Source organism: Lynx rufus, unplaced genomic scaffold (genome assembly GCF_022079265.1).
Source record: "Lynx rufus isolate CCGP_SWC_20201006 ecotype Redwood Valley unplaced genomic scaffold, mLynRuf1.p SCAF_1, whole genome shotgun sequence".
Taxonomy (NCBI): domain Eukaryota; kingdom Metazoa; phylum Chordata; class Mammalia; order Carnivora; family Felidae; genus Lynx; species Lynx rufus.
The window spans coordinates 158841409-158867017 of NW_025814823.1; the positions used below are offsets into that span (position 1 = coordinate 158841409).

Consider the following 25609-nt stretch of genomic DNA (forward strand, 5'->3'; position numbering starts at 1 on the left):
AAATTTTTATTTTCTGCTATGTCTTGTCCATATATCATATTCCCAGGTGAGTATGGAGATTTTTTCAATCAATTGAAAAACAATATATATTGCTTTTTAAAACCCATTGCTTTTAACATAATTGCTTAAATTTTGCCTTTTGATACTTACTGAACAAGATGTTTACAGTTAGTTGCAGCTTATGTGTTTAACATGCATTTAGTCAGAAAAGGAAAGCAAGAATAAAAATTTAAATGTTGGGGATTGTCTCTGCCTTCCCCTTTAGTGAGCATGTATCCTGGAATGAATGGGCAATGTGAATATGAATCTATTATCCCTAAGTTGATTTTAGTTACTGTGTACAACTCACTGAATGATTCTGTGGGTATGATTATTTTTTTTATACAACATGATCCATGAAAACAAGCCAACAACTGGAAAAAAGGAAGCAGTCCCAAGGTTGGAAGAAAATCTGGCTGTGTCATACTTACTAAAAGAGAATGCATTGGTCTGTAATAGGTTTTTCCAGGGTAATTTCAACAAATGCGCAATTTCTGCCTTGTGTGTTTACTTTAGAACTAACTCCTTTATGTGACTCCTTTGTATGGGTGTCTGTTTGATGCCAGGTTCTGTAATAGGTTCTAGAAAGATGAGAATTTGTTTTGTCCTTCAAATAATTTGGTCTGATGGCTCATAGGTAAGGAAGGACAACTTGAGGTAATGGAGAAGATAAGTATAAAATTAATAGTTTGAGACTGTTCTGTTGAGAATGTTCTGTTAACCTAAACAAATAAAAAACAAAACCAGTAAGTTTTTGAACATTTTTCTATGTGTGGAAGTAACTAGCTAAATTCTCCAGGGGAGAAAAGAATTAGAAGCAAGAGTTCCTGTCCTGTAAAATCTCATAAAGCTCTTTGCAGTTCTCATATATGTGTCATGGTATTTATCTGAATATCATACCATTTTAATTCTACCTGTCTTTATGTTATATGATATATATACATTTATGTATGTTTTCTTTTAGGTTTCTATATATGCTGTACCAGAAAAGATTGGTCAAGTTCACCATGCCTTGGAAACAACTGTGAAGCTTCTTGAATTCTATCAAAACTACTTTGAAATTCAATACCCACTTAAGAAATTGGGTAAGAATCAAACAGTGCCTCTGGTTTTCATTAGCATTATAACCTAGATTCATTTGGCAAATGTTTTGTAGAAAGCACTTTTTCTAAAATTATTTAAAGGGAAAACTAATAAACACCTAAAGCTTTAAAAATTGTTTACATTTGTTAAGATTATTTACATTCCCTAAAAGTAGCTGAATGTGGAGCTTGAAACATTTAGAAGTTTATGGAGCTGTTCCAAGGGCTTATACAGGTTCTGTGTAAGTGGCAATTTGCTTAGGGCTTTGTCTGCAGTCAGACTCTAACTTCCTAAGAAATTCTGTTTCACGGGAGGAAAACTGAGTAATAGATGCTGAGGAAAGCAAGAGCTGGTCCTGGATAGAAGAACGTTGGGCCTGTACTTTGTCTTTCTTGCTCTAGGAAGTTGATTCATTGTGAAAGAATTATATATCTCTTTCTTTGTGAAGGGACAGAGCAATGGTGACTCCACAGGAATTGGTCAGGTCTTTCTCAACTGACCGATAGGTGGGGAACATACAAGACTAGAGTAAGGTTCGATTTGCCAAGAGTATAAAATGAACTCCCTGTCTTTTGATTCACAGTGATAAACCAATGGGTAAAATATTTTTTGGGGGGAGTGCCTTAGATGAGCGAAATTTGATCACTTCTTTCTTCACATGTTCAGATTTGGTGGCTATTCCTGACTTTGAAGCAGGAGCAATGGAAAATTGGGGTTTGCTCACCTTCCGTGAAGAGACACTTCTGTATGACAATAATACTTCTTCAGTGGCGGATAGAAAACTGGTTACTAAAATCATTGCTCATGAGCTCTCCCATCAGGTATTAATAGCCATGACTATTATATTTAATACTTATAGTATTTTAGAATAAGAAAATAAGTTAAGTAACAATTTTAGGATAAGAAATTGGAATAAGCTAATAGAAATTCGGCCTTTTATTGTAGTATTGCCTTTCATAATAAAATGGTGGGTTTTTTTGTTTGTTTTTGTTTGTTTTTGTTCTTTGTTTTTTTTAACACAAACATGATCATCAAATGAAAATGCTATCTAGGGGTGCCTGGCTGGCTCATTTGGAGGAGTACGCAATTCTTGATCTCAGGGTCATGAGTTCGAGCTCCACATGGTATGCAGAGATTACTCAAATACGTAAATACATACATACATACATACATACATACATACATACTTAAAAGAAATTGCTATCTAATGTTTGTATAGGATTTTACAGTTTATAAAGCATTTTCACATCCATATGTCATTTACTTTTCATAACGGCTGTGAGGTAGGTGATGATCCCATTTTATAGATGTGGAAATTGAGAGTGTAAGTAAATGACTTACCCAAAGTCACAGAGCTAATAATTGGCAGCACTGGCCCTTGAAGAACCACTGTCTCCTCAAGGTGTTTCTCCTTTTTTGCCCCCAATAATACACAGCTGTTTCACCTCTGACAATTGCCAGCCCCTCAGTATAACTTTGTGGCAGAGAAACCCTTCCCCTAAATTGCATTCTCTTCTGACATCTCTTGGACTGTAGTTGTCAAGACTAGATTTATATTTTCTTCTCTTGCTCAAACTGGGTTCTTTGTTAATTTGAGAGAGGGAGGGTACTCTTTGCATGACAAGGAGAAAAAGTAAAGAAAATTATATGGGTACGTGAACCCCCCCTCTTTCTTTCTCAACACCTTGTCTTTCTTTTGTCCCTTGATGAGGTGCATAGCAGTGTTGGGTGTAGTTTGGGGGCGTCATGATTGAGGGACAACGTGGAAGAAGAGTAGCATGCACTCTGGTCAGTTTGGTCCCTGTCTCAAACGCCTATATGTGTGAGATTCTAGAGCTCTTGTGAAGACTTCGTAATGGGCTTGCATATGAAGCACATACTTAGTGATAATTATGATTTTAGGCATGTAGACAAGTTGTCCTTTAGGGGATCTTCTCTAGGTCTGTTATTTCTGGGGCCTCCCCATCACCACTTCTCAGTTACTTCTTCTTTAAGACGTATATTCCTCGGAAGCAGGTTTTAAAATAATATCTTCGAAAAACATGTTATTGTAATTCTCAAAAGTGTTTTGTTTCCATACCCAGTAACCTTATTATTTTGCTGCTGATTTGAGATGAGCCCCAGATGTCACTAAATCTCACACCCTATAACCTACCACTCTCCATTGCAGAGATTTTTGAGAGACATTTTTTTTTTGGAGAGTCTCCTTTCATTGTTTTCCTTATTATTATTTTATAGATGAAGACATTTAATGATATTTCTTATTTCATTTATTTATATGCATGCCAGCTTTCTTAAAGAATATTGTTTGAATTCTCTTTTCAATCATGTAAATACTGTCCTCAACTTGGGTAACTGAGGAGAAACATGAAATATAGGCTCTCTGTAGGAAAATCTCTCAGAAATTTATTTTTAAGTTGTAATGGATGGCTGAAGATCTAGAATAGAAATAATCTTACTAACTTGATAGTAGTAGGTAGAAGAATTTCATTATCTGGGAAATACCACTTTTAATGAAGTAGCGAAAGACTGTTTTTGTTTACCTAGTAAACAGGGTTTGTATGTTAATTTGATAAATATGCTAACTAACTGTGGTTTTTGCTTGTTTTCCCATTCAACAAGGTAAAATGTTAAACTTTTCATTTTCATTTTAGAGTTAATTTATACAAATTTTTTGTAAGTCTTTAATTTGAATATAGTTTGTTTTACCTAATAACTGCATTTTTAAGTAATTATAATCTGGCTAAAGGGGATGAAGCTGATAATTTAATTATTAGAAAATTCTTGACAGTATAAATATTGTGTTTGTTAGTAGGATTTTTTGTTTTGTTTTCCCCACAGTGGTTTGGTAATCTAGTAACAATGGAGTGGTGGAATGATCTATGGCTAAATGAAGGGTTTGCTACTTTCATGGAGTATTTCTCCTTGGAAAAAATATTCAAAGAGCTTTCTAGTGTAAGTATACCATTTATTAGACGTGCTATAAATCATATTTGCCCCGTATTTTATAGTCATTTGGAGTGCTGAAAATGTTTCTAGAAAGATACAATAAAATTGACACTTGTTACTGATAGCTTATACCTCTTGAGATTTGACAGTAAAAATTAAGCTTTTACTTATTGATATATTTCATTGAAAGCTGAAATTATGTGCAATTATTTCACACTTTGTTAAGATGAACATTTAAAATCGCTTTACTACATTTTATTTCCAATAGATGTGGCTCTTCTTGAAGGAGTTTAAATTAAGTTGAAAAGCCTTTTTAGCAAAACAAAACTTTTTATCCTTTGTATAAAGAGAGAAAAAAAATAAGACATTTTGTAGCAATACTCTCTCCCTGTTACCACTGTGATCATTCTTGTAACAGTGATAACATAGGTTCATACAGACAAATAATTTGCCCTGTTAAGGTACCAACCATATTTGTGCCCTTTTCAATGACTTGGGACATCGTTCTGTCATAGGGAGTGTAATATTGTTGTTACTGTGTTCCTAGACTTCCTGGGGAAAGGCAATGGTATGACAGGTATTGCCAAATAATCCAAGCAATAGGTGGGAAAGTATAAAGATCCCATTCACCCTTAAAATTCTGTGACGTTCTATTAAACTTCCTGAATATACTATCCAAGACTGCTTCAAAACAGGGATACTCTTAAGAGCTTTCAATTTGAAATTTTTGTGTAAGTCCAGTTCAAAAACTTCAGGTAAGTAGAAGGAACTTATTTTTAGCCAGAATACTAAGCAAAGTATTCTGAATCTATGTATGTGACTTAATTAAGCAACCAGATACACAGTTTCACCACTGGGTGGTGCCCAGAATGTTTAAAACCTTCTAATGTATATTCTGGGGGAGCTCATCTGCTGAGCTATCAAAGAATTCTATTTAAGTATTATATTTTACTTCAAATGAACCTCAGTGAAGGGAAATGTATATTATCTTAATAGAAAACTGGACTACATATGAGAAATGAGCTTAAGGACCAGTTTTTATTTTTGCTTTTTAATTGTAAATGTTATTTTAAAAGTACACACTAACCATCTTAGAATATTTACTTTGAATACCTGGATTTGGCACATTTGGTCGCTTTAATAGTAGATTCTTAATTAATCCTTATGCTGTGGGTTAGGAAATAATAATGTTTTTCATATGGTCAGGACGTTATCATTTTATTTTTAAATTTAAGGAATATGAATGAAAGTCTCTCTATTCTTACACTTTCAAAAGCCTATTTTCTGAAGTTTAGTAAAGATGGGTATTTTTTAATAATGACCTTAAACAGGTAATTAATTCATATAAATAATTACTATATTTTCCTTTGCCTTTGATAATGTTGATGGTTTCATAATCTGTTTGATGTTTTTGCTAGTATGAAGATTTCTTAGATGCTCGATTTAAAACCATGAAGAAAGATTCCTTGAATTCATCTCATCCAATATCATCATCATCTGTTCAGTCTTCAGAACAGATCGAAGAAATGTTTGATTCTCTTTCCTATTTTAAGGTACCGCTCTACACATCAACTACCTGGAGTGGGTTTCAAATTAATTTCATATGTGAGCAAGCTTCATGATTTAAATTATTTTAAGCATTAAAACTAGATTATTTTAAAGATTAGAGATTACTTTAAGATTATTTTCAGGTATACGTTTAAACTGTAAGATGTTTGCTTCTATTTAAATCTTGGTTTTAACTTTTTCTGGGTCTTTCTTTCTCTGATTTAAGTTCTTCTGACTGGTATAGTGGGTAATCAGATAATATAGCAACATATCTTTTAAAGTTGGTTCAGTCTCTGGATCTACAGGTAGAATATGTCCAGGGAAGGTCCTAAGCAAGCCCTTAGCTGTGTTATTGAGGATTGAAAGATGTTCAAAGTCACAGTTGCCAAAACTCAAAAACAAAAAGAGTATTTAAGAATTGAGAACTAGATTGCAGGATCAGAAGCACAGACTCCAGGTTTGGAAGTGAAGCAAAAACAGAAAACTGGAAACCTGATTAGGATTGCCATAGGTCAGAGAACAGAACAATGCCTCTCACAGTTGTGGTGGGAGGTGTGAATGTTAGGACTTACTTACCTCCTTACTCTGGCTGCCAAATTAATTGATTAATAAATGAATTCCTCCACTGGACAGAGAAAACACACAAAACACCTGAGATACAAACCATATCTTCAAGAAACTCAAAGTTTAGGTGGTAGGTACTTGTGAAGCACTAAGAGATGATATGTGCTGAATGAATGGTACAGACTTTTTTTTACCTAGGTTTATGAAGAGAACTTTTTTGTAGGAAAATGGAAATGGAAGGGAATTAAATAATAAAAAGATATGGATAAAGAGGAATGGTAAGTGTTGAGTATGGCAGGAATGGGACAATAAGGTCTACAAAGAGACAGTTCAGGAATACTGATGGGCAGGAAATTTTTGTTTAGGGAATAAATGCTTGATTGTGGTGGAAGCCATAAATGGAGTAGGGGAAAGATAGAAAAGGAGCTTGGGGCAGTTGTAGAAGGTTCTAAACGCCATCAGGAATCTGGACTTTTTCTGTAAGCATTGGGAAGCTTTAGAAGATTTTTCAGAGGAATTACTTGATTAAAGTTACTATTTATGAAAACTAATTTGTTCCAGCTTATAGATTTAAGTGGAGAGAGAACTAAAGTCAGGAAATTGCTGCTAAAGTCCAAGCATGACATGGTAAAGGATGAATTAGGAGTGGTAGTGAAAGTGGAAGAAAAATGATGAGTGTAAAAAAACATGGGATGGAGGGAAGTTCTTGAAGGATTTAGTGATAGGGTAAGACAGGTAAAGAAAGGGAGACATGTTTTCCAGGTTCACACCTGACTGACATGGAAAATGGTAGTACTGTTAACAAATAAGAAATAAGGAGTTTAATTAGCTATATTAAATATATTCCATTTGGAGATACTGCCATGATTTTTAAAGCCTATATGGGATCTGTCGATAAAATTTTAAAACTTGTGGTTCTGTTCTTATACAGAACTGTCGCTTCAAGATTTGTTCTTACAGAGCTCTGTCATCCTCTGACCGCCATCCCCTAAACCCCAAATTCATTGTCTTATCATGTGGTCTCCACAGCATACCTAACCCCTGTCAATATGGTAACTACTTATTTCATGATTGGAAATCTGGCAAATACCCCACATAATTGAGAAAAGTAGGATATTTTACCAATGTTATGTACAAGAACAAGTAAGTGTCACTAGGGAAATGTGTTTGACAGATATATTCTATTTGGGTTTTTTAATCTCCAAGCCTAATTCTTATGTAGATTGTCCCTTGAGGAGATCAACTAGGAAGTAAACTTAGAAAGAAAAGAAAAAAAAAAAAAGTCTGAAAAGTAAATGCCAGGGACCACTAAAATGAGGTGGTTCCATGCAAGATGAGGATCCAGGGAGAGAGTGAGAGTGATGGCCAGTGAATAGGGGGAGGATGAAGAGTACCTCCCAAAGCTCAGTGCAGAAAGACTTCAAAGGATGAGTGAGTGAGTCATTCAAATGCCACTAGCAGGTTAAGATGAGCCTGGGAATTGATGTTGGTTTCAAGACAGCATGAAGTTCATCAGTGACCTTGATAAAACCACTTCTGGGGGCACCTGGGTGGCTCAGTTGGTTAAGCGGCCGACTTCGGCTCAGGTCATGATCTCGTGGTCCATGAGTTCCAGCCCCGCGTCGGGCTCTGTGCTGACAGCTCAGAGCCTGGAGCCTGTTTCAGATTCTGTGTCTCCCTCTCTCTCTGACCCTCCCCTGTTCATGCTCTGTCTCTCTCTGTCTCAAAAATAAAATAAAACATTAAAAAATTAAAAAAAAAAACAACACTTCTAGCAGAGTGATGGTTGGAAGATTGCCTTAGAGAAAATGGAGATGGCAACTACAGACAGCTCTTTGAGGAGTTCACTACAAAGAGGGAAATAAGAAATAGGGTGATAACTAGAAGAGACATGGAGTTAAAAAAAGGAAGGACATCTTTTATTTGTTTTAAAGGAGGAATGAATGTTGCATAATTTTGTTAATGGGAATGTAATAGTAGGGAAAGTTGGTCATGCAGGGGTGAAAGGGATCTGTTGGGAACAAGAATGAGTACTTAAATTTATAGAACAAGTAACACCATGAAGCATGGTACAGAAATAAGAGAGTAATAGCTATTAAATTCAGTTACGTGTATCTGATAATCTTGACCTAATATTGCTACATATTTACCAGAAGTGAAATTCAAAGACTATTTGAATTCCATTTGTGTACTAGGTGTTGTTTTAGTCACTGAAATTGAGCTTTGCAGTGTTGCCCTCAATTATCATACAGTCTAGAAGAGGAAATAAAGATATATCTATCTAAATATATATTAAATATATATCTGTAGCAGATGAAGGAAGTGATACAAATTGCCCTTGAAGATGGAGAAATATTTCTATCTTAAATCAGGAAAGGCTTCACAAAGGTGTTTTTGGAAATGATGGCATGCACTTCAATGACTATATAGCGTGGCCTTAATAGTTGTATGCTGGATTCTGAATTATTAGTGTATGCTTATTGCCCTATACATTCATTAGTTCCAAACATATTTGAAGTAACTCTGCAGGAAGAAGAGAGATCTTGGTTATTTTAGCAACATGATATATTAAAATTGGAAATTGATGCACTCCCAAGAAGAGAGGCTTTTGAGAGTTCTGCTTGTTTATTGTCTCCTGCAGTGAACCCATGAATTCAACTGGTACTTTTTTTTTTTCAGTATATGAAGTTTATTGTCAATTGGTTTCCATACAACACCCAGTGCTCATCCCAAAAGGGGCCCTCCTCAATACCCATCACCCACCCTCCCCGCCCTCCCACCCCCCCATCAACCCTCAGTTTGTTCTCAGTTTTCAAGAGTCTCTTATGCTTTGGCTCTCTCCCACTCTAACCTCTTTTTTTTTTTTTTTCCTTCCCCTCCCCCATGGGTTCCTGTTAAGTTTCTCAGGATCCACATAAGAGTGAAACCATATGGTATCTGTCTTTCTCTGTATGGCTTATTTCACTTAGCATAACACTCTCCAGTTCCATCCACGTTACTACAAAGGGCCATATTTCATTCTTTCTCATTGCCCTGTAGTACTCCATTGTGTATATAAACCACAATTTCTTTATCCATTCATCAGTTGATGGACATTTAGGCTCTTTGCATCATTTGGCTATTGTTGAGAGTGCTGCTATAAACATTGGGGTACAAGTGCCCCTATGCATCAGTACTCCTGTATCCCTTGGATAAATTCCTAGCAGTGCTATTGCTGGGTCATAGGGTAGGTCTATTTTTAATTTTCTGAGGAACCTCCACACTGCTTTCCAGAGCGGCTGCACCAGTTTGCATTCCCACCAACAGTGCAAGAGGGTTCCCGTTTCTCCACATCCTCTCCAGCATCTATAGTCTCCTGATTTGTTCATTTTGGCCACTCTGACTGGCGTGAGGTGATACCTGAGTGTGGTTTTGATTTGTATTTCCCTGATGAGGAGCGACGTTGAGCATCTTTTCATGTGCCTGTTGGCCATCCGGATGTCTTCTTTAGAGAAATGTCTATTCATGTTTTCTGCCCATTTCTTCACTGGGTTATTTGTTTTTCGGGTGTGGAGTTTGGTGAGCTCTTTATAGATTTTGGATACTAGCCCTTTGTCCGATATGTCATTTGCAAATATCTTTTCCCATTCCGTTGGTTGCCTTTTAGTTTTGTTGGTTGTTTCCTTTGCTGTGCAGAAGCTTTCTATCTTCATAAGGTCCCAGTAATTCATTTTTGCTTTTAATTCCCTTCAACTAGTACTTTAAGCATTGGGGACAGGGATAGGGATTCAACAGAAAATTTGGCATGTTTTTCTATTAAAGATATATTCACAAACACTTAGCTTTTTAACATAACACTGAAACAGTAACTGATAGACCACATAAAAATGGCTCATAGTAGAATTAGTGCACATGGGAATCTGCTCCATTATTCTTTTGTCAAATCCTTTAAAATAATTTTTAAAGACAATTTGAACATAGTTTACATCAGATTATATGACACTAAATAACAGTGTATTATAACTAGGTTCTATAGTGCAAGTTTATACTTAGCATGATTGTATTTTGAATTTTAGATTGTCAATTCTATAAACCGATTGTAGCCCATTATTTTCCACCCCCTTCTCACTATTTTTTTTTAATTAAACAGGGAGCCTCTCTCTTGTTGATGCTGAAAACTTATCTTAGTGAGGATGTATTCCAAAATGCTGTTGTCTTTTACCTGCATAGTCATAGCTATGCATCCACTAAAAGTGATGATCTGTGGGATAGTTTTAATGAGGTAAGTGACCCGGATATTTTATTTAGTTCTTAAGAAAGAGAAGAGTTCTTCTACTTATATTCTTATCAAGTATATAAATAAGCTATAGTACCAAGGATATTTAAGACAGAGGCGGATGGAACACAGAATTAAAGGTCAAGAAACGGAAATACTAGTCTTGAAATTATTGTGTGTAGCCTTGTATAACCATTTTTGTTCTATACCTTAGTCTCCATTCCTATTTAGTAGGAAAGTTGTCTTTTCTGAATTAATCTATATTACTATATTCATTATTTGATTTTTTTCAAAAATCTATTTTCCTTTTCTCAGGTTTTTGCATTTTCCTCCCATTCATGATGTTTTTCCTACACTCTGCCCTATAAATCCTCCTCTCGTTTGTGGCCATACTCTTTCCTAGAAGCCCATCTTTGTAGAGAACCTATCACAAGCTGGCTGCCGTGAACTGAATAGTGCCCTTGGATCGTTTTGCTGTTTGGATTTTGTTGTGCCTGCAAATGTTCTAACAAGCAGTGTAATTAGGTGCCAGTTAGGCTTTAGAGCAGTGCGTGAACCCATCCTCCATGGTGCATGTATGCCGACGGCATAGTCCTTTCAAGCGTTAGGTTTGTTGTTTCCCTGATCCAGATCAATGGTTCTTAATGTTTTGGAAGATCACAGACATATTTGAAACCGTGATAAAAATTCTGGACATATTCCCCAGTAAAACCACATATTCACAATATCACACAAAGTTTCAAAGTTTTAGGGGCTCTGAAATTAAGAACTCCTACTCTAAATCTTTTCCATATACCCTTTCTCCTTCCTTGTCTTATCTCAAACCTTGTGTTTTCTAGCCGCTAACCCTGGTGCTCAGAAGATACACCTTTCCTTCTCTCTTTGAAAAGGTGGATTAGTCCTTGACACTTAAGAGTTGCTTCCAAATCACTGTTGTTTTTTTCTCTTATCGTATGGTAACATTTCAGTTGAAAGCCACATTATTTACTTTATACCCATATTATCTCCTGACATTTAGAATATATTTCTTCCTTTCTGACTGACTTCAGCTTCTGCATCCATAGTGTTTTCCTATCCCAACCTCGTTCTTAACATTATCCTCAGGTTTGTCAGCCTCCACATCATATGCACTGGCCTCTTCATTTCTGTTCTGTTTTGAAGACCCAAAGGTGCCTTGCTTTTGGGAAAGCTTGTTTTCTTCCCAGTCCCTTATCCAGAAATGAATAGATTAGAGCCATGAGAAATGTCATATTAATATTGCAATGAGTTTGCAATATTTGATCCATCCTTTTCTGCTTTAAATAAATGGGCATATGGAGACTGAGGTTAAGGCTGCCATAGTAGAGTGGTACTGTTACCAAACAAAGTACTTAATGATTTTAGTTGCTTGCAATTCACATCCATATGTAGTCTAGAAGAATGATTTGAATGATAAGGTTACCTCACCTGCTTTAAAGAGATAGTTTTTCTACAATGTCTTCTTAATCATTGATACCAGATGTCTTTAGGGGATGGTGGGCTTTAGAGGGTCTATGAACCTGACACTGGATTCTAGATTTTGCAGATAAGTTGATGTAATTTCTTGGAGAAAGGGTCTGTGACTGTCAAAACAGTTAACCACTGTTCTCTGGAGAAACTTAAAGTTGAGGCAGCTGACGTGTTTATATCTTATTCTGCTGCTGCTTTCTGGCACTCGCACAGAATTAGTTCTTCCAAAGGTGAATGTCAACATTTACAAAAATTTAACTCCATATTCATGCTTCTGTTTTTATGTTAACATTACATGTAGTCTTCATAGAATGTGGTAGGCAGAGAGGGAAAGGTTTTGTTTTTAAGCAAAAATAATTCATATATATATATATATATGTATATATATACATATAGGTCACAAACAAAACACTAGATGTAAAGAAAATGATGAAAACCTGGACCCTGCAAAAAGGATTTCCTTTAGTGACTGTCCAAAGAAAAGGAAAGGAGCTTCATGTACAACAAGAAAGATACTTTTTAAATGTGAAGCCTGAAATTCAGCCTTCAGATGCAAGGTGTGTTCCTGCTTTTTCTTCCTGTTACCTATCTCTTTTGTATCCTTGGGTTAAAGTATTTTGTAATCACAATCTCTTAAGAAACCTAAGAAGATTATCTTTTTCTGGAAATAGCTTGAAAAATTCTCCTTCCTGCCAAAAAGGGGGGGGGGAAGACCCAACAAATTATGTGTAAATGACTGAGCACTGACTGAAATACTGGAAAGAGTAATCTTCCAATATTTTCTTTTTACAGCTATCTCTGGCATATTCCACTATCCTATGTCACTGAGGGAAGAAATTACTCAAAATATCCATTGGTATTTTTACTGGACAAGAAATCAGGTTTGACTATAATTAACTCTTTTCTGAGAAGAAATTGAAAACAATATATTTTTTAGAAATCTGACCAAGCAGCAGAAGGAGATTTTACTTTGCAAAGTGCATACTGTTTGAACTGGTTTTATGAGTCATCTATACAAGATGTGACTAAAGTGACACTGATTCCATGTCTCACGTATCAAGTCAGTCATTCTTATACATGTGAAATAAAGTACAAAAAGTTGCACTGTGTTTTTATATCCTAGATAAATATTTGTTGTTACAAAGAAGTAGTACAGGTAGAGCAGTTTCTTGAGGTATATGCTCTGCTGTTCACTCTCTAGGGGTGAGCTTGGGCAACTGCATTCCACAAGCATCGTAGATGATTCTTGCGCATAATAAAGGTTGATCATGATCCAGATTTATAGTAAGTAAGCATTACAGAATGTCCTGTGAACATAATGTACATTTTTGGTAGTAAGAAAATGGGTAAGAAATTATGTTTGTAAGGAAGCAGATAGGAAAATGTAAAGATGATATATGTTGACCCACAAGGAGCCTATAAAAAACAATTGAAATATAGTGTCTGACCATTTGTTAAATACCACTATGAATGCCACACCATGTATCCTCTTAATCCATGTCCTGAAACAATAGGAAGACCTTGGGCAGGAACCATTAGTGATACTCTAGATTTATGGAAAGGGAAAATTTCTTGTTTGAATTTGTATCTGGTGGTCAAGCCTCTGTTTTTGAGGGAGGAGTGTAGCCTAGTATTTAACGGGCTATACTTTGGAGCCAGGTTATCTGGTGCACTGGTATTATTGTAGGTGGTCATGTGACTCCCTGAGCCTCATTCCCTCAGCTACTGAGTGGAGACAGTGATCGTACTTATAGTGTTATCATGAGGATGGGGTTAATTTATGTGAAGTACCTAGAATAATGTCCGGCATTTTGTTATTAATGTTATTATTGAAAAAAAAATCCTCACACACAGTATTACCCATATTACATGAAATCTAGAAAATGGAGAACAAATCACCTTGCCACAACTATTATCATGATTACTTCTTTTGAGTCATTTTTAAAATATTTTTTACTAGGTGATACCATTGTGTATAAGTGATTTTTATATCTTGCCTTTTTTTAAAACAAAAAACTTAACACATATAATATTTGACTTCATCTTTACTGCTAGACACTTGACTCACCATTTGTCTCTTAAAAAAAATGTCTCAGTAGAAATTTAGGGTCTTAAATGTTTTGTTATTGTATGAACTTCTTCATAAGAATGCTTCTCAGAAATGAAGACTGTTATCTTTTGTGATTTAGTACACATTTCTAAATTGCCCTTCAGTTATGTGGTAATAATTTGTAATGCCAGTTGAAATACAGGTGCGTGCCAGTTGAATTGCAGTTTCACTAGAGTGGAGTGTTAAAACAGTCTCATTATTTGAAATGCTAAGAACATTTCATAATGTTGTATCTTTGATTAATATCACAGCCAGAGGTGTAAGGAAGGGCAGCCTTCTTTGATGAAAACAAAACTTCCAAGTGGCCTTGGAAGGATAGACCCTGACTTAAGAGACAACAAATAATCCCATCTCCATTTTTGGACCGATAAGGAAAATTTTCAAACCTCCCAGTAGTATATAAGTTTTTTGGTAGTATTAGAAATAATAGGACAATGAGAAATCTGCTTTTATGTGCCCATAATTTTTAGCTCAGTTTGTGTGTGTTTCTTAAACTCTTTTTGAGATTCACACCCCAAAGCCTAGCTCATGTTTTCATGCTATAGCCTTTTCTCCCTAAGCCTGTACCTGGCACTCCGTGCTTCTGCTGTCCAAAAGTGGTTTCGGCAAGTCAAACGTGCTATACTGCCTCTTGTCTCTGGGCCTTTGCAGATGCTGTTTTCTTGATTGGAAGAACACTCTTGCCTTTCCACCTCCTCGATTTATTGCTATTCATCCTTCAGGTCTCAATGTGCCCATTGCTTGCTCCAGGAAGCTCCAGAAAGGCAGAGATCATGGATATATGAATCACTTTTGTGACTTTAGCACCCAGTAGGCACACAAAATTTTTTTGAATGAATAAATTTTAGTTTGTAATGAAGTCACTCAATATCAAATCTCACTGTAAAAAGTTTTAGGAAAAGAACATTTAGAGCATGATGAAATGATATCTTCTTTTCCCTTCATTTGGAAATATTCTTGCTAAAGGGGAATATACAAAATGTACTATAATATAATTGGTTTAATCTGGAGCTGGAACTGAGCCAATAGATGATGAAAGCAGCGTCTGTTACTTTCTCTTCTCAACTGTTACTTCCCTTGCTGCTGCTGTTTTAATTCCTGGCAGTTCCAGTTCTGAGTGCCCACACTGAAAATGTTCTGTCCTCACAAAAAATTGTGTTGACCCTGAGGACAGTTGAGTCTTCTTGGTTCTTAATGCTCAAGTGACAAGCACTCTTATTTTAATTGCATCTTAATTGTTTTCTATTCTCAAAAGAAATGTAGCAGAGACAGTGACTCTAGAGGCTAATTTTTTGACTTTAGTACATTGTGTTAACGTAATGGTTTGTTAAATCTGTAGTATATTTCCATGTGTTGTAAGGCCAGGGTTGCTGGCTTAGTACATAGCATTCAGTCAAATATAGGAATTTATATTTAATCAAGATTTTTGTCACTCTTCCCCACATACATGAATTTGGAATGATTAACAGTTGTTGTGCATAAGAAAGTCTGAAAGGGGCCATTTTTTCAGGCCACATATTGAGGAAATTATACTAAAATAGTGTCTTTCTCTCCCTTCCCTTCCTTTTTCTCTCTCCCCTTTTCCCTCTCTATCCCCTCCCTCATCCATATCTTACTCAGACCTAAGCTCTTTAACTATAGGAAATCTTTATATTACATCTAACTTGAAACATGATATCACTGTGCCAGAAATATTTATCTGAAACTAAAAGACATGTCATTGTCTTTGAATGAAAGGCATTTGGAAAAAAAAAAAATAATAAGGAAGGGCATATAATTAAGGTATTTATCATGTGCCATCCTTTGAGCTTGCCTGTTTCCCCCTAGTAAAATAAAGGAGAATAAAAGGGTATTGGAGAAAGGAATACTTTTGAACAAGAGGGGATGCAGTTTAAATGCATGTATCATGCTAACCCTCTGGAGCAAGCTACACAGGAAAATTTTCAACTTTGTTGTAAAAGCTTGTTTTTTGTTTCTGTGCTTCAATGTTTCTGTTTAAAACAGTAGTTGATTTTCAAAACTCATTGACAAATGGTTTTTAAAATCACTACTAAATTACTTCATCTGCTTCTGCCATATAAGATTGGAGTTACTCTTTTTTAATACTCAATGGACTGTGAAAATTGAACTCTTAATCTGTTAATGATTATAATGAATTAAAAACATATGAGGGTAGCCTCATCCACTTTTGAGCTGCAGGATGTAGTTACCTCCCTTGTGTGCAAAGCTATTATTTTTTGATACCTGTGGTTTTAAGGTCCTTCATTCTGGATCATTCAGAAGACCTGAAAGAGACTAGTATGTTGATTCTTTAAATGATAGCTCTTCTCTCCATGCTGTTGGCTGCACTGCTTTATATTCTGTCATCGAGATGACAGTAACAATTTCAAGTACACTCCCAGCTGCCCCTCTCCTCTCTACTGTCTCGAATTGGCTAAGTTTATAACATGGCAAATTGCTTATCAGCCAAAATACACTGTATTTCAGTATTGTCCTACATCCATCCAGTGGAAGAATTGCCATACTTATCATTTCTTGCCTCCATTTTTGGGGAAAGGGAGATTTAGAGCTCTTTAGTCCTTCTTCCCAAGGGCCTTTCTTGATAAAAGCTCAACAGGAAATTGTGTTTGTAACCTGGAGAATGTCAATATTTTTGCCATACTTAATGATAAAGTTAATTTCATTAGTCATCATTTTGTTAAAATAGCTCCAACCTGGAGCAGCTACTTTGTCATCACAATTATTCCTTAGAACTTCCTTCTGCTCTACAAAAAGAAATAAATCCTATTAACGTAATCGATCTTTCCCATCTGCTGCTGTATCAGCAATATGGGAAATTTTTTAGTGAACAAGACTGATTATCTGATATTTCATATTAAGACATGATCAGAATATAAGTCTTTCCCATCATAAACATCCTTTGTAGTTTCAGCAGAATTGGAGTACTAAAATATTAAGAGAATTTGATAAATTTTAATAATTCTTGCTTTTGAAGTTGATAGACCCTGAGACTTCAGGTACCAAAGGGTTTAAATGTATTTCTAAAGCATTTTATGTGCAAAAACCATCATACAGAGTTGTTTTGACAGTAAAAATTTTAAGACAGCCTAAATATTTCTGAAGAGGAGGTTGGTTAAACTGTGGTAGGTTTTTTAAATGGAATTTTATGAAGTTATTTGAATATTGCTTATGAAGATAATGGAAAAATGGCTGTGGTTGAAATCTGTTAGGTAAAAAAGCAGTACAAAAATAAATGCACATCTATCCACTGTATGAAATATTACATCATTTAAGATGTGTATAGGAAAGGTCTTGGCAGGAAATATACCCCACAATGCTATCCCTGGCAGACTGGCTGACTGTAGATTATTTTCCTTATCTCTACTCCTCTTATATAATTTTTAAAAATTAGTACTCCTTTATTTATTTATTTGAGAGAGACCATGCAGGTGGTGGGGAGGAGCAGAGGGACAGAGAGAGAATCTTAAGCAGGCTATGAGCTCAGCACAGAGTCTCATGTAGGGCTCGAATCTACAACCCCTGGGATCATGACCTAAGCTGAAATCAAGAGTCAGACACTCAACCAGCTGAGCCACCCAGGCACCCCTAATACTCTACTTTAAGAGGACTACTCCTGAAACCATTATTAGCCTACATGTTAACTAATTTGGCTTTAAATAAAATTAAAAAAAAAATTGGGAGGAAAACTTATAAACATCTTTCAAACCCTATGTAGATTTCTTTTGACAACATTTGCCGTGGCATAGTTATCTTGTTCACTTATTTAGTAACTCACCAAGTATTTTTTGAGTACCTGCTAAGAGCAGTGTTCTGGACACTGAGGGATTAGCATTAAACAGAATGGTAAGTTCATGGACCTATATTCTAATAAATAGTAAATCTTAAGATGCTTAGAAGCATACCCTTAACTATTATATTAAATCCAAGCCTTGTTGCCAACTTTAAAGGACATTTCTTGATTAGTAACTTAAAGGATGTTAAAAATTCCTACATAGATTTTGTAGTCAGGTTTTATAGTAATATATTTTTGTCATCTTGTATTTTATAGCTCCTTATTAATTGAAATCATTCTATATAAATTTCTATGAATTCTCTCAACATTTATATATGTAATGGTAGGGGCCCCAAAAGTGCATATCACCATATTTTCTTTTTCTAGCAGTAACATTTATGATATTCTACTTGCCTGACTATATTAAATTGTAAGATTTTTGACAGAAGGGATATATCTGTCCAGTTCACCATTAAATAAATAATTGTTAATGAATGGTGATCTTTGCTAACATTAAAATAACTGCACTGGGAGGCAGACATTTAGTTTCTTAGTAGAATAATTAAATGTAAAAACATCCTATATTAACTTTGAAACAAACAAAATGTCCATTTAATACTTTTTCTTCCCCTGTTATCTTCTCTCTCTCTCTCATTCTTTGGTCTGTATTAGGTGTCATCAATCTTACAGAAGAAGTGCAGTGGATCAAAGTCAATACAAACATGAATGGCTATTATATTGTACACTATGCAGATGATGACTGGGAAGCACTAATCAAACAGTTGAAAACGAATCCTTATGTCCTGAGTGACAAAGACCGAGCCAACCTCATCAACAACATCTTTGAACTTGCAGGGTAGAGTGTGCTTGGTTTGGGTTTGTTTATTTTTAAACAAGTGTTATTGTGGGGGGAAAAAAAAACTTTAGAAAAACAGTTCAAAAGGACTGGCATATATTGCCTGTTAGGTATAATTCATTTTGGATGATTGGGAAGATATAAAATACAATCCTTGCCTTCATTGGTGTTACAATCTGTATAGAAACATCAGCTACAAACATATTGAACAGTTAAGTAACAGTTAAGATTACAATATTAACAACCAGGACACATGTTTGCTGAATATATTGATCTAGGAGTTCAGGCTTTGCTTTATTTCATGAGAGAATTCTTTTCAAGCAGCTTGGTTAGTTCTTACCCACTGGTTTGAGTGATGTCTCTGAGAGTTGGGGCCTTCTTATTTGGTTACAGCTTGCCTCCCAACCACTCTGTGCATTACAGAATCCCAAAACCAAGTGTGGTCGTGACCGTGTGTGTTAGATATCCTCCAAATAAGAGTACCAGCTTAGGCGGTTAATGGGTCTAGAGACACACAGAATATTCAAAAGTATTATTTTGGACTGCTCTTGACCTTCTTTTGGTTCATTTTTAATGAAGTAACTATTGATCATCTCAGCCATCATTGTTATGATTTCTCTTATGTGGTTAATTTTTAAAATGCACTCACCATAAATTCACAGTGGACCTTGACTTAACGAGTTTGACAAATTCCCATACAAATAACAAAATATTTTCTTTTTGATTCAGATCCTCTTTATGCCACTTGTTCTCACCTGGTAAATATATGAAATTAATTAATTAATTAAATAAATAAATAAAATTAGTACTCTTCATCTTTTCTCATCTAAGACACTGACTTATGTCTCAGTAGCATGACTCAGTAGCAATTTATAGGTAACTTAGGGAATAAAACCTGAGCTATTGTTTATCTTTCTCATGAAATGTATCTTTAACCTTGGGTCACACACATGAACTTAATCAAAGATAATAATATTTAGTCTAACTTTACAGAATGCCACTTTAAGCTTACATTTTAGTTCTTGAAGACTCACCATCTATTCCTAAAGTTTCTCAGCATGTGTATAGAGTTCATCTGCTTCTCTCAGCATATTGACTTTTCTGTTCTTTTACCCTTTAGCCTAGGCAAGGTGTCTCTTCAAAGGGCCTTTGATTTGATTGATTACCTTGGAAATGAGACCTATACCGCCCCCATCACTGAAGCCCTGTTCCAGACAGGCCTCATCTATAACCTCCTTGAAAAGCTGGGACACATGGATCTGGCCTCAAGAGTAGTGGTGAGTCTACCTTATTGCCAACTTGTCTTTGTTGCTTGCCTTTAATGTGTCATTCACAGTTCTAGGCTGTAAAGGCAGCCGGTCACGTTCCCTTTTCTTCACTCTACTAGTGGTGAAATCTTTACTTTGAATCAAAATGGCATTGCTTACCAGGAAGAATTGATAAAGGCTTAGCGTGACATGGTATTGTTTGAATATCAAAATACAGCCTTCTGACACTGCTGCCAAAATGAGATCACATGAAAAGAAAACTCTCCAAATCTCAGTTTATTTCTATATAATAAATGCTCAAAATGGGTCCTTTTGCAATGTGGTGTTCCCCACTGATTTCCTAGTGGTCATTATGAAATGACAGTTATGTTTGTATTGAAGAATATTCTGTTTTAGGAGTCCTTACTGATAACTGTCTTATGGATGATGATGCTGGTGGATAGATTTATCTGCAGAGCACTAAAGGAATCTTGGTAGTGGTGACTGCTTTACTTTTTTAAAACCAGTTTCTTGATCTTAACAGTTGTTAGTTTAGACACTTTCAATATTAAATTGTTGACAGAGTCTTTAAAAGCTTGGGAAGGAGAGATGAATTCTTTGTTTCATCTTGCTCTCTGAATCAGCACATTCTGACAATAAGGTTTGCTTTATGAATCAGTCAGGTTTGCCAGGGCCCAGACAAAAGGAATCTCTCAGAAAAAGGAAGAAAGTATTAGAATAGAAATGAGAATTTCTTTTAGGGTTTTGATGTTCTTACTGGTCAAAGGAAAGGGTTAGATTACATCTCTTTCTCTGTCTCTGTCTCTGTCTCTTTTTTTCTCTCTTTTTTTTATTATTAAAAAAGAAACAACCTCCTTTCTGCCTCTTACTCTTCTGCACATCCCCTGTCATGAGTTCTCTCATCACAGTGACGGGAGGCAGTACATGGCTGGCGGGCCATATGGAGCTTGAAAAGTACCCTTCTTCCCAAGTCTCTGATCTGACCCTAAAAGAGCCATGCCTATCCCTACCCATAACTGTAGTATGTAAGTTAGATGATTTCTGAGGTTTTTTCAAACTGTTAGGATTTTTATCATTCTTCTATATCATAAGGCTATCTATCACCATCCTTAATAAAAACCAGAGTCTTCAGAATGTGACTCAGCACATAGTGTTACTCAATAAATATTGAGCAAATGAGTGAAATACACCAGAAACTGGTACATTTCAGTGCTTGTTTTATTCTGCACACCATGCTTAGTGCTTAATGTAGATAACCTTGTATAATCTTCACACAATGCCAGATAGATACTTCTTTTATTTTTTAATGTTTATTTTTGAGAGAGCATGAATGGGGGAGGGGCAGAGAGAGAGAGGGAGACACAGAATCCCAAGCAGGCTCCAGGGTCCAAGCTGTCAGCACAGAGCCTGACGCTGGGCTCGAACTCATGAGCCACGAGATCATGACCTGAGCTGAAGTTGGACGCTTAACTGACTGAACCACCCAGGCACCCTGCCAGATAGATATTTCTACCCCCATTATACGGATGAGGAGACTACTTAACTTCCCCAAAGTCATTTACCAAGTAAATTTTAAAGCTGAGCTTCAAACCCAGATTAGTTCCACTCTCAAGCCCACCATTTATATTATATTGCTGTATTTTAAATTAATTTGTATTCTAGCAATGTCATCTTTCAAAAGATACCTTTTTGTTGGAAAGATCAAGGCTGTTTCTTTCCTATCATTTTTTTTTTATTTTTTTTTTATTTTTTTTTTATATATGAAATTTATTGACAAATTGGTTTCCATACAACACCCAGTGCTCATCCCAAAAGGTGCCCTCCTCAATACCCATCACCCACCCGCCCCTCCCTCCCACTCCCCATCAACCCTCAGTTTGTTCTCAGTTTTTAACAGTCTCTTATGCTTTGGCTCTCTCCCACTCTAACGTCCTTTTTTTTTTTTTTTCCTTCCCCTCCCCCATGGGTCCTATCATTTTTTTTAATTGAGATTTTAAATTAAAACAGTTTGAAAAACTTGTAGACCATGTGTTTAAGGTTTAAAATGACGGACTTACATCTAGTTCCTTGAAAATAAAGTTGTCAACTTACTATTTGAGATTTCTTTTATATGCAAAATGTTAATGACTTTTTTAATAGTATTTGTATGAATTTTCAAGAAGTATGCAAATAACATATTGATCTCTTTGGGGCTCCAACACCGACTTTCTCCTGTTAGTATGTTAAAGAAATTGGCCATTTGTTAGCCACTTCAGCAACCATAGCTGGACATGTGCATTGTTCGCAGTTTGCAGCTATTATGAATTACAATACTATGAATATTCTTATACATATCTGTTTTGAATATCTGTATGCATTTCTATGGGCTGTGTCTGGAAGTGAAATTGCTGAGTCATAACATATTCGTAGTTAATACTGTACTATCAAATCGTTGTTTGACATTATAGCACTTTGTGCTCCGTCAGCAATGCATGAGAATTTGAGTTCTGTTCTGGCTCTATATCCTTGCCAACACTTCGTATTAATAGTAAATCTTACTCCCTTTAGCCATTTGGTTGGGAGCATAGTGGTATTGCAATTTTGGCTTTAGTTTGTATTTCCCTAATGACTAGTGAAGATGAATTCCTTTTGATTTGTTTAATGACCATTGGAGGTACACTTTTGTTAAATGCCCAAGTCTCTGATGTTTTTTCCATTGGATATTCTGTCTTTTTCTGATTCATTTGTACAGCTCTTTATATATTCAAGAGATGAGTCCTTTGTTGCTCTTGTACATTTACAAGTATCTTCTCCCCCTCTGGCTTGCTTTTTCAATCTCTTAATTATGCTTTTTGATTAGCGTAAATTCTTAATTTTAGTGTATGAAATCTGCCAACCCAAGGATATTCTCCTTTGTTCTCTTCTGGAGACTTTATTATTTTACCTTACACGTTTAGATCTATGATCCATCTGGAATTGATTTTCGTGTATGCTGTGAGTGAGACACAAAGATTCATGTTTTTGATACAGCTATCCAGTTGGTCCAGCACCAGTGTGCTTCATTGTATACAGAGATTTTTCTCTTATTGAGTTTTTATAACTACTTTTGAGGTTATTAGTGCCATATCAAATCAACACCATTTGGGGTAGTTTTTTTAGTTTCCTTGGGCTGCCATAATAAATTAGTAAAACCTGTTGTCTTAAAACAATAAAAACATATTCTCCCACAGTTCTGGAAGCTAGAAGACTAAAAATTGAGGTGTTGGGAGAGCAGATTGGTTCCTTCTGAGGGAGAATCTCTTCCATGCCTGTCTCCTAGCTTCAGGTGGTTGCCAGCAATCCTTGGCACTCTTTAGCTTATAGATGCATCACTGTAATTTCCGCCTCTGTCTTTACATGGCATTCTCCCTTTGTTTCCGGGTCCAAATTTCCCTGTTCTTATAAGGGCACCAGTCATTAGATTAGAGCCTACCATAATTCAGCATGACTTTACCTTAAATTGGTTAAATCTGCAAAAATGTATTCCCAGATAAGTTTACATTCAAAGATTCTAGGCAGACCTGAATTTTGGGGGCGGGGGAGGGCACACTATTCAACCCACTATAGGTAGCAATAAGTAACTACATACCACTTTTTTTTTTTTTTTTACTATTAAAGGATAGTGTTTGGTAGTGAATATGCCATAAGAGTTAGCAGAATATTCTTGAAGCTGCCCAGCTAGTTAAATTTCATGTTGGCAGAAGCCATTCTTACACCTGCCTCTCTCCAGTCACTCTGTTGAGAGCCTAGTGTCAGAAAGCACTTGATACTTACCTCAAGCTATCTCTATGCTGTGAACACAGGTGCTAAACTCAATCTAAGAAGTTAGACATTTTGAATATTTTCTTACTGTCATGCTTGAGTAACTCTGCGTCTTCATCCTAGATGATAGTTTCCAGTTTGCTGGGCAGGCGTGTGTTTATGAAGAACATACTTCAGGGTGGGGTCCAGAGGACTGATGCTTAGAGGGCAAGAGCAGCCTTAGTGTATATGTGTGAGCCTGTGGGCCCTTTTACTGCTGTAGATCTCGTACACTTGACTGTTAATTAAAGGTCAGGTTAGCTTTAGGTCATCAAGAGGGAGAAACTGTCTCTGAAATTGTTATTCCATTCTTAGGACATTCTGATGCCATCAACACTCTCAAAATATGAAATCTGACACTATAGTTGGAGATTAGAATGGCGGACATTTCTGAGTTCTTGGATCCAATCCTCAGATAGTATTTGTAATTAATACTGGTGTCTAATTAATTTTTTATGTTGTCACCAGAGCATTGTATAAATATATTGGTCATTTTGTTATTTAGACTGCACATGCCTACATAACGCACACTTCTGAATCACATTTAGTGATGTATGCTGTGGTATGGTGGTGCATAGAGTCTGGAGGCACTTTTCAATTGTGTCAAATTGTTCACATCTGATGTTAACATCTGATCCCAGCCATATTCCTGTTTCATCACTTACAAGTCTGTCATTCTTTTACATATGAGGGATTGTTGGGATAAACCTTTTGCAATAAAAGCTGACACTTCACATTTAAGAAGCTCACTTGACCCAAGAAAGAACTCCCTGGGCATATCAGTATAAAATTAAAGCAGTAAATCACAATGTAGTACATAGTATAAATGCCGCCGCCATCTTTCCTGTCTTTTTTATTTTTAAAATCATTTTGTGTTACTGTTCTTGCATTTTATTGCATACTCTGTGTTTGTAGCTTGTCTAACCCATCTGGTTTGTTCTCTTCCCACTTGCCATTTTCATTTTATGAAATCAAGGGATTGGATTCTATTGTTTAATGAGGTTAAATTAAAAAAAATAATTTAGAACCATGGAAAAACAGATTCTAGGTTTGAAGTACTTGCGATATGGTTTATTAATATTAAACATATAACCTGGATTACTTATAAAACTAAAACAGCAGGAATTTTCTGAACACAGAATTATTTCTAAAATAAAATATTTTGCTCTATTATGTTATCATTTGAAATATATGTAAAGTCAACTATTTGAGAAATTCATCTTAACTATTTGGTATCAGAAATAATTAGTAAAATTGTACCCTATAATTCCAGTGGAGTAACTGCTTAGGAACTGGCCTTAGCATCTTCTAGAGTCAGGGTTCCCTTGCTTCCAGTGCTTTAAAGTACCTTTTTTTCCCTACTGGTTTCTTTATGTTTTAGTAAACTCTTATTAACATTGACATTTTTCTCCACTGAGTTTTTTTAATAGTATTTCAAGCATGTAACTTTTTTCCCCCCTCTGATTCTTCCTTTGTATCTACTTGACAGTTAGGAGCAGTTTTTAATTTTCTTGTATTCTTTATTCATTTGGGATGGTTTGCTATCACGCCATTGAGAAAGGCCACTGGAAGACAGCATGTCCAATGCAGCCATGTGTATACAATAGGATCTCCTGCATTGCTTTTATGTTCCTTGGATTATCAGTCAGCATGGCAAGTATTTTTCCACTTCATGTCCTTGCAATGACTCACAGGCTTTGCTACTCACACATTCCACAAGGTGTCTGTTCTCTATTTCATTGCTTTTGAAGCAAGCAAAAGTAAGTTGACATGTTATCACAAATGTGGAGTCCTTCTCCTTGCACAGATTCTTCTTTTCATTCTCATAGCTCCACAA

At 35.8% G+C, this 25609-nt stretch overlaps 1 protein-coding gene across 1 annotated transcript in view; it reads left to right on the forward strand.

Annotated features, from left to right (window-relative positions):
* Positions 1–25609, forward strand: part of LNPEP (leucyl and cystinyl aminopeptidase) — a 94537-nt gene that overhangs the window by 53486 nt on the left and 15442 nt on the right. The window contains exons 5-13 of the mRNA XM_047089538.1: positions 1004–1124; positions 1789–1943; positions 3964–4077; positions 5490–5624; positions 10313–10444; positions 12323–12483; positions 12719–12807; positions 18502–18685; positions 19806–19962. Of these exons, the coding sequence (XP_046945494.1) occupies positions 1004–1124; positions 1789–1943; positions 3964–4077; positions 5490–5624; positions 10313–10444; positions 12323–12483; positions 12719–12807; positions 18502–18685; positions 19806–19962 (1248 nt within the window). The remainder of the gene's footprint in view (positions 1–1003; positions 1125–1788; positions 1944–3963; positions 4078–5489; positions 5625–10312; positions 10445–12322; positions 12484–12718; positions 12808–18501; positions 18686–19805; positions 19963–25609) is intronic.